The 20,536-nt window shown below is 47.8% G+C and overlaps 1 protein-coding gene across 19 annotated transcripts in view; it reads right to left on the reverse strand.

Moving 5' to 3' along the window:
- PPIP5K2 (diphosphoinositol pentakisphosphate kinase 2) overlaps positions 1-20,536 on the reverse strand; it is a 215,561-nt gene that overhangs the window by 49,110 nt on the left and 145,915 nt on the right. For all 19 annotated transcript variants that reach the window (XM_075325050.1, XM_075325053.1, XM_075325052.1 and 16 more), the window contains 2 exons: positions 19,779-19,895; positions 5,912-6,085 (listed from right to left, as the gene is read on the reverse strand). In XM_075325050.1, coding sequence (XP_075181165.1) covers positions 5,912-6,085; positions 19,779-19,895 — 291 coding nt within the window. The remainder of the gene's footprint in view (positions 1-5,911; positions 6,086-19,778; positions 19,896-20,536) is intronic.

Below are 20,536 nucleotides of genomic sequence, written 5' to 3' on the forward strand. Positions count from 1 at the left end.
ACCTTACGGGCTCGTCTGGAACGGAGACCATTGCGGTGGAGTACGTAACTTATGGTATTGACTGAAACCAATGTCCCCACTGCCATGAGATCTTCCCGGAGCTCCTTCCTTGTTGTCCTTGGGTTAGCCTTGACTCTTCAGACAAGCCTGGCCTCGGCACGGGTGGAAACTTTCAAAGGCTGTCCAGGCCGTGGAAGGCTAACAGTAGTTCCATAAGCCTGCCACTTCCGGATGATGCTCCCAACAGTGGTGACAGGTAGGCCCAACTCCTTGGAAAGGGTTTTGTACCCCTTGCCAGCCTTGTGACCCTCCATGATCTTGTCTCTGATGGCCTTTGAATGCTCCTTTGTCTTTCCCATGTTGACCAAGTATGAGTGCTGTTCACAAGTTTGGGGAGGGTCTTAATTAGTCAGAAAAGGCTGGAAAAAGAGATAATTAATCCAAACATGTGAAGCTCATTGTTCTTTGTGCCTGAAATACTTCTTAATACTTTAGGGGAACAAAACAGAATTCTTGTGGTTTGAGGGGTTGAATAATAAATGACCCTCTGAATAAACTTTTCACAATTTAAAAAAAAAATAAATAAAAAAAGAAATAACATTCTTTTTTGCTGCAGTGCATTTCACACTTCCAGGCTGATCTACAGTCCAAATGTCACAATGCCAAGTTAATTCCGAATGTGTAAACCCGCTAAATCTGCAGGGGGTTGAATACTACTTGTAGGCACTGTGTATATATATCTCTCTACATGTATCTACCTATATATAACATGAGGTAGGGGCTCAGACACTGATTTTTGTTAAGTTTCACTTATTATATAGAAACAATAGCACACTGCCTAATAAGTGTTTTATCAGCAGAAGATTATCAGTGCCCGGACCTGGTCCAACCATGCTCCCAGAACTGATAAGCAGCTCACTGTCGATATGCATTATACATAATGTGTATAAAGAGCTGTGTATAAAACTCTTTCACAACGGTTGTACTCAGTAAACTAAGTGACACATTGCTGGAATCAGGTTGTCTGTCTTTGCATTATGCTTCTCTCAGTTAATACATAATAAATAACAGACGCACCCAAAATTATATGCAAATATTTATTAATATAGCAAAGTTTATACAAATAGGGGCACTGTTATAAGAGATGCAAACATAAAACAAATAACAGTGACATGGATACAAAAAGAGTCAGAGGTGTCCCAAACTAGGACCTCAACAGCATCATAATGTATACTAATAACAGCTCCAACATTGCGTGAGTGAGGTATTGGAGTGTCTGGAGGAATTGGAGGATATTCCTATTCCCTCTATGTCTAGAGACAATTTCACTAAATCCATCTACCCAAGGTCGACCACTTTTCCCTCCTTTTCCCTCTGTCCAGCCGTCAAGATTTTCCATAAATTGGTAGCCAACGATTTAAAAAACAACAACTTGACGGCTGCACAAAGGAATGCCCTACGGGAGCTACAAAGTTTGTCTGAGGTCATCATCAAGCCAGCAGACAAAGGAGGCAATGTGGTGATATGGGCCGCTAAGATGTACGAAAGGGAAGCCTTCAAACAGCTGAGGGATAAAACTTCATATTCCTCCTTGGCCTCTAACCCGACCAATGGTTATATGGTAGATCTCTTTGTAATTATCGACCTGGCTTTCCAAAAAGGGATTATCTCCAAGAAGATCATGGATGGATTATTAGTGAAGGACCCCAAAATTCCTACATTCTATCTTCTCCCCAAAGTCCACAAAGATCCCCTGGTCCCCCCATTGTCTCTGGCATTGGGGGGCTATCTGAGCCGGTGTGTAGATTTATTGAATATTATCTGCATCCTCTGGTTCAGACTTTGCCCTCCTATGTCAGGGATACCATGGACGTCCTGTGGCAGATCGATGGGATCTTTGTGGACCCTGGCGTCATATTGGCAATGGTGGACGTTGAGTCACTGAACTCCTCAATAAAGCACAAACATGGACTTTGGGCGGTGAGATTCTTCTTGGAGATGAGCAGTCTGGATGCATCAATGATCGAATTAATTTTGGAGTTACTTTCTTTTGTTTTGACTCACAATTATTTTTTGTTTAAAGATAGTTTCTTTATACAGGAGCGGGGGACTGCGATGGGCGCGGCGTGCGCGCCCTCGTACGCAAACCTCTTCCTAGGATATTGGGAGAGGGAGGTTTTCGGCGAGGGCGTGCCCACCGTGTCCCAGGCGCAGTCCTGGCTCCGGTTTATTGATGATATTTGGATTTTTCTTAATTTATTCAGCATTTGAATTGTAAGATTATAACATCAAACTTACTTTCAAATGTGATAAAAAATTGATTGACTTTTTAGATATTCGTATCATGATCCATCCTGACTGCTCTATCCAGACAACTATATGTCGTACGGAAACATCTGTAAACAGTTTATTGCACGCCTCCTCGGCCCACACTCCCTCTACTATTTCCGCAATCCCGGTAGGACAGTACTTAAGGGAAAGGAGGGTATGTTCTACCAATACCCTTTTCAAAGAACAGGCTCAAGACCTCCGGGAAAGATTTGTATCAAGAGGGTATAGTGGGAGGAGTGTGCGCCGCGGCTTTGGGCGTGCTCAGAACACAGTGCGGACCGATTTGTTAGTCCCCAAGTTAAAACAGAAGGAAGCGTCTTACCCACCTGTACGTTTCATTTCCACCTTTAATGATCATTGGCAGATGTGCACAATATTATGACGTCATTGGGATGTCCTGAAAACGGATCCATGCATTGGTGCAAGATCTATATTGTCCTCACCACTCGCGAACTGAGGCTTCGCACGCGTGAACACGTAAGGGGCATTTTGGCTGCCATTGACATCGACCTCGATGATCCCCAGTTGAAAACCTTACCTCGACACCATAAATTAGAACATGGTTATGACCCAAAAAAATTTAGAGTGTTAGAGGTATTGATGTGGTTCACCTGGGGACCAGAGGGGGTGACTATGCCAAAATGCTCTCTCAGCGTGAATGTAATTGGATTGTTCGGCTTGGAACCACGGCACCTGCTGGATTGAATGAGAAACTGAGTTTCTCTTCTTTCCTGTAAATTTGCCATCTGTCTCTCTGGGGGCGGTTCAATTTGTGTTCCGCTCTTTTATTTTATTTGTTTTAACTTCCTTTCCTTTTCTTTTTTCGAGATGTGACCTGTATTCTGGACCCCCTTGAGTGAATCTGCAGGATGTCTCTGTATCAATCTGGCGAGTCTATCTTGGATCCCCGTATATGTTAGGCATCTCGTTTCAATTTTGATCAAGCTCCGAACATTTCCTCATGGCTATGTGTACTATAATACTAATAATAGTACTGTGAATTCAGTGTTAGCATAGAGGATGTATCTGATCTAGATTGTATAATGTTTATGGGTGTAATTGGTTTTTTTTTGTAATTGTTTATATATGCCTCTTCTCTGAGAGCATGTAGATCATCCTCATAGGAGTGAATATGTCACCCTTTCTGCTATAGGGTGTTTCTATGGCGCCTTTATGTGGTCTGTCTCCACCCTGTCCCAACATGGAACTATGCGTGCATATCTTTGATTAATGAGATTTTTTGGCACTACATGATTATTGTGTGGAGGCTTTGAGGCCCCCCCTTTATTGTAGGAGCCCATAACCTGCAAATGTTTACATGCCTCCTTTCGGTTCGGTTGTTGGGATTATGGTGGTTACACACTGCTGTGTGACATTCTTTAGGTCATGTCAATTGCTCTGGAAACTGAAGATCTAAGTGTAGTAGTTAGTTTTTTGTGTGGGTTTATTTATCCTGTGATTTCTTTTCCTACTCTTCCTATAACCTCTCCTCCCCCTCTTCCCCCCCTCCCCCTCCTCTCCTCCCCTCTTTTTCCCTCCCTGTCCTTTCTATTTCTTTCTTCTTTTTTGTACACCCTTATGACTAGGATTAACTTTTGTCAATTGATGTGCTTCCTGCATATTTGTGAACACTTATGACTATGTAATTGGATACTTTGTACAGGCATACATAGATTATTTATTATCATGATCTCTCCGTGAGTAGTTGATCTATTTACCAGAGAGCCATAATCCCTACCCCTGTAGTATATGGAGGAACTGCCATGCTTCTCTGTGTGGCTTGCCTTTGCCCTGACCCAGTATGGGACTGATATGTGCCTGTTTTAATGTTCAACTAGCCATCTACTGTGATATATGGCATTTATGTAACTCTGGGATATTTTGTCCCTATGGGCGGCTGTATGCCCTATTTTACTGGATCACGGTGGTCGCATGCTACTCTGAGGCAATCTTGCCCTATCTTTACACCTCATTATAGATCTACTATACTGTGGGGCTCCTTTAGCTCGCCATCGCAGTGCAGCGATATTTATGTTATGGGCATCTTTTTTTACTTACCTGCCCACATCCAAGATGGCCGCGCGTGACTCGCATGCCCTGTGCTGCTGGGGATCTCGCGCGCACTGAGGAGCTCCAATCGGTGTGTGGTGACGCTCCCCTTGTGAGCATCACTTCCGCTGGGAGACCCGGAAGTGACGCGCGGGACTTGGGCATTGTCACAGCGAATGCGGCGCTCAAAACGGCGGTAATTAGGCAATGTCCACACGAGTATATATACTGGGGGTTTACTATACAGGGTCACACTGCCCCCCGAGGAAGCATCTTTGCGAAACGCGTCGGGGCTTCCCCTCTCCATTACCTGGACCTTTGATACGGCGATCATACTGGCATTATAACATGGGTAAGCAATTGCTCCAACTTCAAACATTGGATACGGATAGCTGTATGTATACATGCCCTGTTGGGCTGTTTTCAGTTTGATTCTATGGACTATATATCACGTTCTGCAATGTTGGAGCTGTTATTAGTATACATTATGATGCTGTTGAGGTCCTAGTTTGGGACACCTGTGACTTTTTGTATCCATGTCACTGTTGTTAGTTTTATGTTTGCATCTCTTATAACAGTGCCCTTATTTATATAAACTTTGCTATACTAATAAATATTTGCATATAATTTTGGGTGCGTCTATGTTATTTATTATGTATGGCCTTACAAAACTCACTTTTCTCCTCCCTTTTTGCAATATTATATTGAGTGGCCATTTATATATGCTTGGATTTCCATCTGTTCCCCTTTTTAACTATTCATTCTCTCAGTTGATGTAGCAAAAACCTAGTGACCGATTCCCTTTAACTATAATCCTACCAAATCCTTGACTTTGTGGACTTGTACCTAGATGAACTGATGCAGTTTTGAAATCAAAGGACGGTCACAGCAAATGTTGATTTAATTTACATTTCTCTTTTGTATGTTCACTTTATTTCATTGAATTAACAAATGCAAAGTATTAACACCTCCATTTCTTTCATACACATACTTTAAAGGGAAAATATTTAACTGGGAAATGCTTTTTTGTACCATATGAATGATGACCTAGAAAACAGATTCAGTTGACATGGGGAGAGGGGCATTATTATAACTCTCCGGTCAGAGCAAACTTGCTGACGGATTCTCAGTTAACTCATTCTACAGTCATCAATAAATAGTTTAACACAAAAACTATAAGGCAAACCGTGCAGAATGATTAATAAAACCCATTTGCAAAAACTAAATTTTTTTATCCCCAAATACATGCATTTAAGTAAAAAGGAAAATTCTCTCTAGAGGTGGATAACCCTTTTAGGGGAATAAACAGGTGAAGAAGAGGAAAGGCCTCTTTTTTCTAAGCCTGCAGTGCGATTGTGATGTGCGGCTTCTAATACCACTCCATAAGTATACGCAGGATGCGGATTTTGTCCAATACAGACAGATTTTGTTGTAAGCTAGCCACATTAAAGGCAGCGGCTCATGAAAGACAACACTAAATCTTATACAGCATAATAAATAAAGCGCTAGTCTGGCAGATGAGATCTCTTACCTCTACAGAGCCTATCTTTCTGGACCGAGGTAACGGAGATTTCCTGTGAATGTGAATCGGATCAGACACCATAGGTTTAAACATCACCAAGGCTCGATCCGGCTCATCCCTTTTGCCCACACCGGACTCTTCATCGCTGTCGTTGCTATGAACCTGCTTCTTCGTACTTTCACTCTAAATTAAACAGCCCAAAAAAAAGCCATATGTACTTACCACTTTGATTTTGTGGAGAAAAAAAAAAAATAAAATCTACCATTCTACCATGCGGAGCGTAAAGAAAACTTGAGAAATAAAACAAAATAAAACAATAGTTTAGAAAGTCACTACTGTGTATGTCAGTGAATACAAGTACAAATATTTTACTCCCACAAAAAGGTAAAAAAAATAAATAAATGACTGATTGAACTTGTAATAATAGTAGTTGCTGTTTTAAAAAAGTTAACCAAAAATATAATAAAATGGCCTCAGCTTAAGCGGCTTTCACACTACATTTTTTTTAACATCCGTCATGAACAATTTTTTAATGCAAAAACGGATCCAGTGCAAATACGTTTTCATTTCAATGCATTTGCAATGGACTCGCAGCAACATGCGTTTGCATGCGTTATAGTGAGGATCCAGCGACTTGCAGTTTTTTAACTTTTTTCAAAAACCCTACTTGTAGCGTTTTTGAGCTGCGTCCAAATACTGTTTTTCACTGGATCCTGACTATACTGCATGTGAACGCTGGCATGCTGATGGACAGGATCCTGCTTGCTCTACTGAGCATGCCCAGAAACTAGCCTGGCGTGATCAGTCTCCCTCTCCTCCTCCCTCTCTCTCTCCTCCTCCCTCTCTCTCTCCTCCTCCCTCTCTCTCTCCTCCTCCCTCTCTCTCTCCTCCTCCCTCTCTCTCTCCTCCTCCCTCTCTCTCTCCTCCTCCCTCTCTCTCTCCTCCTCCCTCTCTCTCCTCCTCCCTCTCTCTCTCCTCCTCCCTCTCTCTCTCTCTCCTCCCTCTCTCCTCCTCCCTCTCTCCTCCTCCCTCTCCCCCCCTTCCCTCCTTTCTCTCCCCTGCCTGAGAGCGGCGGACGCTCGTAACCAACGTTTGCAGGGAGCAGGCAGCCCGGCTCCTAGCAGCTGCGGACGCTCGTAACCAAGGTAAATATCGGGTATCCAAGCAAAACACTTCGCTTAGTTACCCGATGTTTACCTTGGTTACCAGCGTCCGCAGCTGTCAGATGCCAGCTCCCAGTCTATCACGTTCAGTTCCCCTCACTCCCGATCACATGACTTCAATGCCCGCCCATAAACTTCAAGTGACAGGATCCTGCAAAATAACACATGCGTTTGCATGCGTTTTTCTTTGTAAAAACAGGATCCACTTTTAAAGCAAAAAAAATTCATGACGCATGTTAAAAAAACGTAGTGTGAAAGCAGCCTAAGTAATACAAACTGCAGCGCATCCCAGTCACGTGCGAGATCAGGCTGCAGTCTGACGAAACACAGCTCCTGAGACCAGAGTCTCAACTGATAGCAGCTGTATCGTAAGCACATAACAGAGTTGCCACTGAAGGGCTATGTTATTATTCACTAACAGCCTTCAGCTAGATCTCGAGCCATGGCATCTTGATGTATGAATGCTCTGTAGGAAGACTGATCTTGCGCAAGCCTAGGTAGGTCCACCAGGGTCTTCGCCGCCATATTCTTGATGGTATCAAGCCGAGGTTGCTGGTCTTCCTCTTTGCCTTGTTCCTTCTATTCTTCCAACCATGATTCTCTTAGGAAAAGAAAAAAATCTTCTCGGGTGACTGAGCACAGAAGACTCAAGTTGGAGAAAAAAATCCTTTCTACTCAGTCAAGGAGAAGGGTAGTATATGTGCTTACAATACTGGTCCTGTCAGTTGATACACTGGTCTCAGGAGCTGCATTTCTTCTGGTTGCAGCCCATCCTGGCAAATGGCTAGAACGGGCTGCTGTTTGAATTATGTAATGGGGCAATTACATTCTTGGAAAACCCCTATAAAGAAGATATTTTACAATTGTTATATAAAATGATTAAAATCTCTGTTGCCAGGTTTGAAAGTTATCCCAAATTCATAGCGTAGAGGATACTTTACTGACTGCTTCAAGTTTGACTTCTGGGGCCACCTGCACCCCCAAAATTGGGGCTCTGTAGAGTCCTGGCTGAATGTAGCAGAGGCCCAGCATGAGCACCATCACTTCATTTAGTGTCTATGGGATGGATGAATACAGCAGAGTGTTGTACTGTATTTGGCTATATTAAATAGTCCCATCCCAATGACAATGAATAAAGCAGAGGTGCTAACGCTCAACTTCTGCGCCATTCCAAAAAAAAAAATCTCTGCAGAGCCCTGTTCTTGGGAAGTTGGGGGTCAGAACATTCAGACCTCCAGCAATCAATATGTTATAAGCTTTCATATCTTACTACTTTGCTTTATTCTCAGTGCACATTGCTGACACATCACCCGATGCACTATTCTATTAACAACATTATTTGGATCTATGTCTTCCTCAACATCAATGTGTATAAATAATCTGCATATCAAATACTACATGAAAGTGAATATTTACATGGATGATGTTCAGGGGTCCAATCATGTCTGCACAATAAACGTGAACTCCCAGAACCTAGAGCAGGAAATGCCTCAGGGACAATGAAGAGGAGGAATTGCGAGCAGTAGGTTCCTTAATTTTAGTATCAATGATATTGCAACATTAGAAGAGTGTTCATTGTTAGGCTAGGGTCACATGACATTTTCTTGGACGTGGAGAAAACATTCAGTCCAATTAAAGCACACCAATCACCAGGATTTTCCTATATAAGCTAAAGCCAGTGCTATACTGGCACTATCAGGCTGATACTATACGTACCTGTAGTGGTCAGCTCAAATTTTTACGTTTTGAAATCCAAGAAAGTAAAGTTTATAAAATTAGCTGCTTGTTGAGTGACAGCAGCTGAGGATCAGATAATATCTGGGGGGTATTCAGCGTTATCCCTTAACCCGTTAGAATTAACATAAGAATTATAAAATCAACTTAACTTTTCACTAGGAAAGACCTGTGTGAGGTCATACCCATGTGACCAGAAGGGGCGGGGCCACAGCAAACAGAAAAATGTTGTTTTGTGATATCAAGTTTGTTGGCTGAGGCCCCGCCCCTGCTGGTCACATGGGTATGACCTCACACAGGTCTTTCCTAGTGAAAAGTTAAGTCGATTGTATAATACTTATGATAATTCTAACAGGGGGAGGGGAAAACTATGAATACTCCCCCAGATATTATCTGATCCTAAGCTGCTGTCACTCAAGAAGCCGCCGATTTTATAAACTTTACTTTCTTGGATTTCAAAATCTATACATCTCAGCTGACCACTAAAGGTGTGTAGAGAATCAGCCTGATAGTGCCAGTATAGCACTGGCTTTAGGTTATATAGGAAAATCCTGATGATTAGTGCACTTTAATCTAGTCACACTCTGACCAGACTCTCTGTGATTTGATTTTCCCAATGATGAAGAGAGCGAGGGAAAAAAAAAAAAAAAAGGCTCCACCTTCTCTGGAGTGTCAATTTGTGAAAATAAGACCGCATCCTGATGTCATCCGAGAGCGGTCTGATTTTTTTTTCCACTGATCTATACAGTTAAATGGGAAAGTGCCCTGAGATTCTCGGAGGTAAATCGTGCAGGCTGTGATTTTTTTTTTTCTTGGACAAACTTGGTCCAACAAAAAAAAGAAGGGAATTTTGTTTACTTACCGTAAATTCCTTTTCTTCTAGCTCTAATTGGGAGACCCAGACAATTGGGGTGTATAGGCTATGCCTCCGGAGGCCGCACAAAGTATTACACTTAAAAGTGTTAAGCCCCTCCCCTTCTGCCTATACACCCCCCGTGCTCCCACGGGCTCCTCAGTTTTGGTGCAAAAGCAAGAAGGAGGAAAAGATTATAAACTGGTGTAAAGTAGATTCAATCCGAAGGAATATCGGAGAACTGAAACCAAACAACATGAACAACATGTGTACACAAAAAAACAGGGGCGGGTGCTGGGTCTCCCAATTAGAGCTAGAAGAAAAGGAATTTACGGTAAGTAAACAAAATTCCCTTCTTCTTTGTCGCTCTATTGGGAGACCCAGACAATTGGGATGTCCAAAAGCAATCCCTGGGTGGGTAAAATAATACCTCGTAAGAGAGCCGTAAAACGGCCTCTTCCTACAGGTGGGCAACCGCCGCCTGAAGGACTCGTCTACCTAGGCTGGCATCCGCCGAAGCATAGGTATGCACCTGATAGTGTTTCGTGAAAGTGTGCAGGCTCGACCAGGTAGCCGCCTGACACACCTGCTGACCCGTAGCCTGGTGCCTCAAAGCCCAGGACGCGCCCCCGGCTCTGGTAGAATGGGCCTAGAGCCCTGAGGGAACCGGCAGCCCGGTAAGCTTCGAGAATTGGTTCCTTGATCCACCGGGCCAGGGTTGATTTGGAAGCCTGTGACCCTTTACGCTGGCCAGCGACAAGGACAAAGAGTGCATCCGAGCGGCGCAGGGGCGCCGTACGAGAAATGTAGAGCCTGAGTGCTCTCACCAGATCTAACCAGTGCAAATCCTTTTCACATTGGTGAACTGGATGATGACAAAAAGAGGGTAAGGAGATATCCTGATTGAGATGAAAGGGGGGTACCACCCTTGGGAGAAATTCCAGAACTGGACGCAGAACCACCTTGTCCTGGTGAACACCAGGAAAGGGGCTTTGCACGACAACATTGCTAGCTCAGACACTCTCCGAAGTGAAGTGACTGCTACTAGGAAAATCACTTTCTGCGAAAGGCGTGAGAAGAAGGGAATTTTGTTTACTTACCGTAAATTCCTTTTCTTCTAGCTCCAATTGGGAGACCCAGACAGTGGGTGTATAGCTACTGCCTCTGGAGGCCGCACAAAGAACTACACTTAAAAGTGTAAGGCCCCTCCCCTTCTGGCTATACACCCTCCCGTAGGAGTACGGATTCCTCAGTTTTAGTACCAAAGCAAGAAGGAGGAAAGCCAATAACAGTTTCAAAAACAAATTCAATCCGATAACAAGATCGGAGAACTTAAGAAACAACATGAACAACATGTGCACCCGAAAAACGAAACCCTAAGAACAAATAGGGCGGGTGCTGGGTCTCCCAATTGGAGCTAGAAGAAAAGGAATTTACGGTAAGTAAACAAAATTCCCTTCTTCTTTTTCGCTCCTAATTGGGAGACCCAGACAGTGGGACGTCCAAAAGCAGTCCCTGGGTGGGTAAAAAGATACCACATGAACGGGCTGTCAGACAGCCTCTTCCTACAGGTGGGCCACCGCCGCCTGAAGGACCTGTCTACCTAGGCTGGCATCTGCCGAAGCGTAGGTATGCACTTGATAGTGTTTGGTAAACGTGTGCAGACTCGACCAGGTAGACGCCTGGCACACTTGCTGAGCCGTAGCCTGATGCCGCAATGCCCAGGACGCACCCACGGCTCTGGTAGAATGGGCCTTCAGTCCAGAAGGAATCGGAAGCCCAGCAGAACGGTATGTGTGAAGAATTGGTTCCTTGATCCACCGCGCCAGGGTGGATTTGGAAGCTTGCGATCCCTTATGCTGACCAGCGACTAGGAGAAAGAGCGCATCAGAACGGCGTAGAGACGCCGTGCGAGAAATGTAAATCCTGAGTGCTCTCACCAGGTCCAACAGATGTAAACCCTTTTCAAATTGGTGAACTGGATGCGGACACAAAGATGGCAAAGTGATATCCTGATTGAGATGAAAGGAAGAAACCACCTTGGGAGAAAACTCTGGAATTGGACGCAGTACTACCTTGTCTTGGTGAAACACCAGGAAGGGAGATTTGCAAGATAACGCCGCTAGCTCGGACACTCTTCGAAGAGACGTGACCGCCACAAGAAAAACTACCTTTTGTGAAAGCCGAGAAAGGGAAACCTCTTTCAAAGGCTCGAAAGGCGGCTTCTGGAGAGCAATGAGAACCTTGTTCAGATCCCAGGGTTCCAATGGCCGTCTGTAAGGAGGGACGATATGAGAAACTCCTTGGAGAAACGTGCGTACTTTAGAAAGCCGTGCCAAGCGCTTCTGAAAGAATACGGATAGCGCGGAGACTTGACCCTTAAGAGAGCTAAGCGACAAACCTTTTTCCAACCCAGACTGCAGGAAGGAAAGAAAAATTGGCAATGCAAATGGCCAGGGAGAAAACCCTTGAGCCAAGCACCACGCTAAGAATATCTTCCACGTCCTGTGATAGATCTTAGCTGAGGATGGTTTTCTAGCCTGTCTCATTGTGGCAACAACTTCATGAGATAAACCTGAGGCCGCTAGGATCCAGGACTCAATGGCCACACAGTCAGGTTCAGGGCCGCAGAATTCAGATGGAAAAACGGCCCTTGAGACAGCAAATCTGGACGGTCTGGTAGTGTCCACGGTTGGCCTACCGTGAGATGCCACAGATCCGGGTACCACGACCTTCTTGGCCAATCTGGAGCGACGAGTATGGCTCGATGGCAGTCGGACCTGATTTTCCGGAGAACTCTGGGTAACAATGCTAGAGGTGGGAACACATAGGGGAGTCGGAATTGCGACCAATCCTGAACCAAGGCGTCTGCCGCCAGTGCTCGGTGATCGTGAGACCGTGCCATGAAAACTGGGACCTTGTTGTTGTGCCGTGACGCCATCAGATCGACGTCCGGCGTCCCCCAGCGGCAACAGATCTGCTGAAACACGTCCGGGTGAAGGGACCATTCTCCTGCGTCCATGCCCTGGCGACTGAGAAAGTCTGCTTCCCAGTTTTCCACGCCTGGGATGTGAACTGCGGATATGGTGGACGCTCTGCTTTCCACCCACGTCAAAATCCGCTGGACTTCTTGAAAAGCTTGGCGACTGCGTGTTCCCCCTTGGTGGTTGATGTACGCCACCGCCGTGGAATTGTCCGACTGGATCCGAATCTGCTTGCCTTCCAGCCATTGTTGGAAGGCTCGCAGGGCAAGATAGATTGCCCTGATTTCCAGAACATTGATCTGCAGGGTGGACTCTTCCTGAGTCCACGTCCCCTGAGCCCTGTGGTGGAGAAACACCGCTCCCCACCCTGATAGGCTCGCATTCGTCGTGACCACTGCCCAGGACGGGGGAAGGAACGACTTTCCCTGTGACAATGAGGTGGGGAGAAGCCACCAACGCAGAGAGTCCTTGGCAGTCTGAGAGAGGGAGACAGTCCTGTCGAGGGACGTCGATTTCCCATCCCATTGGCGTAGAATGTCCCATTGTAGAGGGCGCAGATGAAACTGCGCGAACGGGACTGCCTCCATTGCTGCTACCATCTTTCCTAGGAAATGCATGAGGCGCCTCAGTGAGTGCGGCTGGCTCTGAAGGAGAGATTGCACTCCAGTCCGTAGCGAGCACTGCTTGTCCAGTGGAAGCTTCACTATCGCTGAGAGAGTATGAAACTCCATGCCAAGATAAGTCAGAGATTGGGTCGGGGTTAGATGAGACTTTGGAAAGTTGATAATCCACCCGAAACTCTGGAGAGTGTCTAGTGCCACCTTCAGACTGTGCTGGCATGCCTCTTGAGAGGGTGCCTTTATAAGCAGGTCGTCTAGATACGGGATGACCGAGTGACCCTGCGAGTGCAGAACAGCTACTACTGCTGCCATGACTTTGGTGAAGACCCGGGGGGCTGTTGCCAGACCGAAAGGTAACGCTACGAACTGCAGGTGTTCGTCGTGTATGACGAAGCGTAGGAAACGCTGATGCTCTGGTGCAATCGGCACGTGGAGATACGCATCTTTGATATCTATTGATGCTAGAAAATCTCCTTGAGACATTGAGGCTATGACGGAGCGTAGGGATTCCATCCGGAACCTCCTGACTTTTACGTGTCTGTTGAGCAACTTTAGATCCAGGACGGGTCGATACGATCCGTCCTTTTTTGGGACCACAAACAGATTGGAGTAAAAACCGTGACCTTGTTCCTGAAGAGGGACGGAGGTCACCACTCCTTCCGCCTTTAGAGCGGCCACCGCCTGCAACAGAGCATCGGCTCGGTCTGGTGGTGGAGAAGTTCTGAACAAACGAGTTGGCGGACGAGAACTGAACTCTAACCTGTACCCGTGAGACAGAATATCCCTCACCCAACGGTCTTTGACGCGTGACAGCCAAATGTCGCCAAAGTGGGAAAGCCTCCCACCGACCGCGGGTGTGGGAATCGGAGACTGCAAGTCAGGAGGACGCCGTCTTGGCAACGGTTCCTCCGGCTGTTGAGGAAGCAGGGCCATGTCCCTGATGTACTCCGCTCCATCCAGCATCTTCTCCAGAGGCTGTAGATGGAGCACGGTCTCAGTGCCTGGAGACCAGTAAATCCCACTTCACCCAGAGCCCTGTAAAAAGGGATGGGGAAGGAATCAGCATGTGGGCTCCTGCCGCCGTACCCGCAATGGGTACCTCAACCTTACAAACACCTCCGACATACAGTGGGGTGAGAAGGGAGCATGCTGGGAGCCCTGTATGGGCCCTCTTTTCTTCCATCCGACATAGTCAGCAGCTGCTGCTGACTAAAAACAATGGAGCTATGCGTGCGTGTCTGACCTCCTGCGCACAAAGCTAAAACTGAGGAATCCGTACTCCTACGGGAGGGTGTATAGCCAGAAGGGGAGGGGCCTTACACTTTTAAGTGTAGTTCTTTGTGCGGCCTCCAGAGGCAGTAGCTATACACCCACTGTCTGGGTCTCCCAATTAGGAGCGAAAAAGAAAGAAATATCCCTTATTGGATCGAATGGTGGTTTCTGAAGAACCATCAGCACCCCGTTCAGATCCCAGGGTTCTAACGGCCGCTTGTAAGGATGAACGATGTGACAACCCCCTGCAGGAACGTGCATACCTGTGGAAGTCTGGCTAGGCGCTTCTGGAAAAACACAGAGAGCGCTGAGACTTGTCCCTTAAGGGAGCCGAGCGACAAACCCTTTTCCAGTCCAGATTGAAGGAAGGACAGAAAAATGGGCAAGGCAAAAGGCCAGGGAGAAAAACCCCGAGCAGAGCACCACGACAGGAAATTTTTCCACGTCCTGTGGTAGATCTTGGCGGACGTTGGTTTCCTAACCTGTCTCATAGTGGCAATGACCTCTTGAGATAATCCTGAAGACGCTAGATCTAGGACTCAATGGCCACAGTGTCAGGTTGAGGGCCGCAGAATTCAAATGGAAAAACGGCCCTTGAGACAGCAAGTCTGGACGGACTGGTAGTGCCCACGTTTGGCCTACCGTGAGATGCCACAGATCCGGGTACCACGACCTCCTCGGCCAGTCTGGAGTGACGAGGATGGCGCGGCGGCAGTCGGCCCTGAGCGTGCGTAACACTCTGGGCAACAGTGCCAGCGGAGGAAACACATAAGGGAGTTGAAACTGCGACCAATTCCGAACTAAGGCGTCTGCCGCCATAGCTCTGTGATCGTGAGAGCGTGCCATGAATGCCATGACCTTGTTGTTGTGCCGGGACGCCATTAGGTCGACGTCCGGCCTCCCTCAGCGGCAACAGATCTCCTGAAACACGCCCGGGTGAAGAGACCATTCCCCTGCGTCCATGCCCTGGCGACTGAGAAAGTCTGCTTCCCAGTTTTCGACGCCCGGGATGTGAACTGCGGAGATGGTGGAGGCCGTGGCTTCCACCCACATCAAAATCCGCCGGACTTCCTGGAAGGCTTGCCGACTGCGTGTTCCGCCTTGGTGGTTGATGTAAGCCACCACTGTGGAGTTGTCCGACTGAATTCGGATCTGCTTGCCTTCCAGCCACTGCTGGAACACTTTTTAGGGCAAGATACACTGCCCTGATCTTCAGAACATTGATCTGAAGCGAGGACTCTTGCTGAGTCCACGTACCCTGAGCCCTGTGGTGGAGAAAGACTGCTCCCCACCCTGACAGACTCGCGTCCGTCGTGAACACCTCCCAGGATGGGGGTAGGAAGGATTTCCCATGCGATAATGAAGTGGGAAGAAAGCCACCCCCTAAGGGAAGCTTTGGTTGCCTGAGAGAGGGAGACGTTCCTGTCGAGGGACGTCGGTTTCCTGTCCTATTTGCGTAGGATGTCCCAATGAAGAGGACGCAGGTGAAACTGCGCGAAAGGAACTGCCTCCATTGCTGCCACCATCTTCCCCAGGAAGTGCATGAGGCCCTTCAAGGGGTGTGCTTGACCTTGAAGGAGAGATTGCACCCCTTTCTGTAGTGAACGCTTGTTGATCAGCGGAAGCTTCACTATCGCCAATAGGGTATGAAACTCCATGCCAAGATATGTCAGCGATTGGGCTGGTGTCAGATTTGACTTTGGAAAATTGATGATCCACCCGAAACTCTGGAGAGCCCCCAGAGAAGCGTAGGGGCTGTGTTGGCATGCCTCTTGAGAGGGTGCCTTGATCAGCAGATCGTCCAAGTAAGGGATCACCGAGTGACCCTGAGAGTGGAGGACCGCAACTACTGTAGCCCTGACCTTGGTGAAAACCCGTGGGGCTGTAGCCAGGCCGAACTGCAGTGCCACGAACTGCAGGTGTTCGTCTCCTATGGTGAAGCGCAAGAAGCGTTGGTGCTCTGTAGCCACCGGTACGTGGAGAAAAGCATCTTTGATATCGATCGATGCAAGGAAATCTTCTGGGGACATTGAGTCGATGACGGAGCGGAGGGTTTCCATCCGGAACCGTCTGGTCTATACGTGTTTGTTGAGCAGTTACGGGTCCAGGACAGGACGGAAAGACCCGTCCTTCTTTGTAACCACAAACAGGTTGGAGAAAAACCCGTGACCCTGTTGCTGAAGAGGAACAGGGACCACCACTCCTTCTGCCCTCAGGGTGCCCAGCGCCTGCAGAAGAGCCTCGGCTCGCTCGGGAGGCGGGGATAACCTGAAGAATCGAGTCGGGGGACGAGAGGCGAACTCTAACTTGTAACCGTGAGACAGAATGTCTCTCGCCCAACGGTCTTTTACCCTTGGCAGCCAGGAGTCGCAAAGGCGGGAAAGCCTGCCACAAACCGAGGATGCGGATTGAGGAGACCGAAAGCCATCAAGAAGCCGCTTTGGTAGCGGCACCTCCGGTGGTCTTTTTGACTTAGACCGCCATGAATCGGAGAGCCCTTGATCTATTCAGAGGCCTTTTGGACGAGGAGAATTGGGACCTGCCCGCGCCCCGAAAGAACCGAAACCTCGACTGCCCCATCCTCTGTTGGGGTATGTTCGGTTTGGGCTGGGGTAAAGATGTATCCTTTCCCTTGTATTGTTTGATGATTTCATCCAAACGTTCGCCAAACAGTCGGTCGCCAGAAATTGGCAAACTGGTTAAACGCTTTTTTGGAAGCAGAATCTGCCTTCCAGTTCCGTAGCTACAAGGCCCTGCAGAGTACCACCGAATTGGCGGAAGCAACCGCCATACGGCTCGCAGAGTCCAGGACAGCATTAATAGCGTAAGACGCAAATGCCGACGTCTGTGTGGCTGCGTCAATTTGCGCTTGACCTGCTGAGATAGCTTGTAGCACCCATACGGCTGCAAATGCTGGTGTAAAAGAAGCGCTGATAGCTTCATAGATGGATTTCAACCAGAGCTCCATCTGCCTGTGAGTGGCATCTTTGATTGATAGACGCTATAAGATCGTTCACTATGGCGTCCCCGTCAGGCGTATCAAGATTGAGAGCGGCCTCAGGATCAGAATCCTGATCAGCTGTCTCCGCTTCATCATCCAGGGATTCCCCCCGCTGAGACCCTGACCAATATGAAGATGTCGAGGGAATTTCCCAGCGAGCTCGCTTAGACGGTCAGGGGCTGGGGTCTGTATCAGAGACCTCACTCTGGGATCTATGAGACACCCCGGGGAGACCTCTGGTCCAACTGAGGTGGGCCAGGGAGCAATGATTCAACAGTGCCCCTGTGCTGAGATACCGGTCTGGATTGCTCAGTGGATCCTGCCGGCAGAGGGGTCGTACATGCGGCGCAGGCAGCATAGTAAGCCTGTGGTTTGGCGCTCCTGCCTTTTATGGGCGCCATGCTGTTGACTTCCCTGAGCAACACAATATATATACAGAATCAACTGTGCACCATACAGTGTAAAGCATATCTTATAAACATATGATTTAAAATTACACTCCTGCACAAATGTGGCTAGCACCACAGATGCTGCATACCCCCCGCATAAAGCGGTTGTGAGGCCACCAGGGTCCCTGCCTGGGTCTGTCAGAATTTGTCCCCCTCTGCAGCATTCAAGGAGCTGACAGGAATGGCTGCCGGCTTCTGAGGAGAGGACAGTGAGGGGGGTGGAGTATGCAAAGCATGCTCCAGCCCTCAGTGCTGCTCATCCTGTGCAGCGTCCCGCCCTTCCCCTGCTTGTCAGGGCTGTGGGCGGGAGGAAGAAAGACTAGGCCGCAAAAGCCGGGGACTCGAGTAATAAACGCGGCCGCCGTAAAAGCGCGGCCGCGCGGAAGTCCCCGGCGCACTACAAGTCCCAGCCGCGCCTCAGTGTCAAAACATGGCGGCGGCGGTCAGCGCGGTAGTCTCCCTACATAAACACACTCAGCGATGCTGAGTGTGTAATGGCACGGCTGCCGGCGTCCTGAGAGAGGAGGAAGCCGTGGGCGTGACCCTTAGAAAGTGCGGGAACTGGTGCCTCACAGTGCAGTGAGGGGAGTGGAGTATGCAAAGCATGCTCCAGCCCTCACTGCAGCTCGTCTGTAAAGCGTCCCGCCCTTCTCCTGCCTGTCAGGGCTGTGGGCGGGAGGAGGAAACACTAGGCCGTACAAGCCGGGGACTCAAGTAATGAGCGCGGCTGCCATAAAAGCGCGGCCGCGCGGAAGTCCCCGGCGCACTACAAGTCCCAGCCGCGCCTCAGTGTTAAAAACATGGCGGCGGCGGTAGTACGGTAGTCCCCCTACATAAACACACTCAGCGACGCTGAGTGTGTAATGGCACATTAACCCGGTCAGCGCCGCGGTCCCCGGTGCACTAGCACACCCAGCAATGCTGGAGTGTTGCTGTGCGTGGTCCCCACAGGGACACAGAGTACCTTCAAGTAGCAGGGCCATGTCCCTGAACGATACTCGGCTCCTATCCAGCAGAGTCTTAGGAGCTGTGGATGGAGCACGGTCTCAGTGCCTGGAGACCGGTAAGATCCCACTTCACCCAGAGCCCTGAGGGGGATGGGGAAGGAAAACAGCATGTGGGCTCCAGCCTCCGTACCCGCAATGGATACCTCAACCTTAACAACACCGCCGACAAGAGTGGGGTGAGAAGGGAGCATGCTGGGGGCCCTATATGGGCCCACTTTTCTTCCATCCGACATGGTCAGCAGCTGCTGCTGACCCATCTATGGAGCTGTGCGTGCGTGTCTGACCTCCTTCGCACAAAGCAAAAAACTGAGGAGCCCGTGGGAGCACGGGGGGTGTATAGGCAGAAGGGGAGGGGCTTAACACTTTTAAGTGTAATACTTTGTGCGGCCTCCGGAGGCATAGCCTATACACCCCAATTGTCTGGGTCTCCCAATAGAGCGACAAAGAAAAAAAAAAGTTATTAGTCATATGCAAAACCTCATAAAATAACATGAGAACAAATGTTATCCATCAAAACAGTGGATAGCCCTTGCCTGACTTATATGGTCGTCTAAATATGGGAGTCAAGTGCATTTGCAGAGTTTGATCATTATAATGATAAATATTTGATATATAGGTAACGAGATCCTAAGGTCGATTTTATCCAAGACTAATATGTGTGCATTTTTGTGGCTGGGATGTGGGTATAATTCCCCGAACTGATGATATCACAGATCCTCATCAGATCAGACATCAAAACGAAGGGCACAGCAGTGCGCCCATAATACGCTCTGCTGAAGACGGCCTTACAAACCTCTCGTGAAGCGGGCCTGTACCCAAATCCAGAAGGCAAATTTTTATCTTCTTCACAGCCTTTAGCCCCTGGACTGAAATGAAGCTCAACATGAAATCTTTCCTCCGACGACAAGTCCTGTTTAGGAAGCAAAGAAAAAAAGGTTACAGAGAAGTTGCTGTACAAATCTTTGATAAAATTTCTTTTTTTTTTTGTGGGGGTGGGGGGGGGGGGACGGACTTTTTTCTCTCCTGTGTTTGGTTATTATACACCGTGGGTATATTGGAAAGAGACACCAAAAGTGTACCCTAGACATCTGCAACTGTGTGCCCATGAAAGTCCCTGCACACGACATCCAGCCACTGACGCCATAGAGCAAAACTGCAAATGCAATATCATATCTTATTACTACGGTGGGAGCTGCAAATTTCATTTTTGTAAAAACCTTAAAAAGGGAACGAGAACAGGGCATCCCCACAGGGTGTTTTGGATCATAATTTCAGAGAGTTTGAACATAAAAAAAAAAAAAGACTTCCTCTAAGTAAGTGACGAACATTCACCACTCACATTCATGATAGTTGTTTAGACTCCACTAAACCACATTAAATGACCGCTTCCACCTCCAGACACCTAAAAAAAAGCCAGGCGGCATGTATACAGCTAGACATAATGAAGGAAAACTATGGAGGGCTAGCCAGCTGAACGCGTATCATGGTAAGTAGTGTGAATACGTGCCTCACAACAATCTGGCTAGGGTCACCCTGATGTGACAATGTAAA

Source organism: Anomaloglossus baeobatrachus, chromosome 1, assembly GCF_048569485.1.
Source record: "Anomaloglossus baeobatrachus isolate aAnoBae1 chromosome 1, aAnoBae1.hap1, whole genome shotgun sequence".
Classification (NCBI taxonomy): Eukaryota; Metazoa; Chordata; class Amphibia; order Anura; family Aromobatidae; genus Anomaloglossus; species Anomaloglossus baeobatrachus.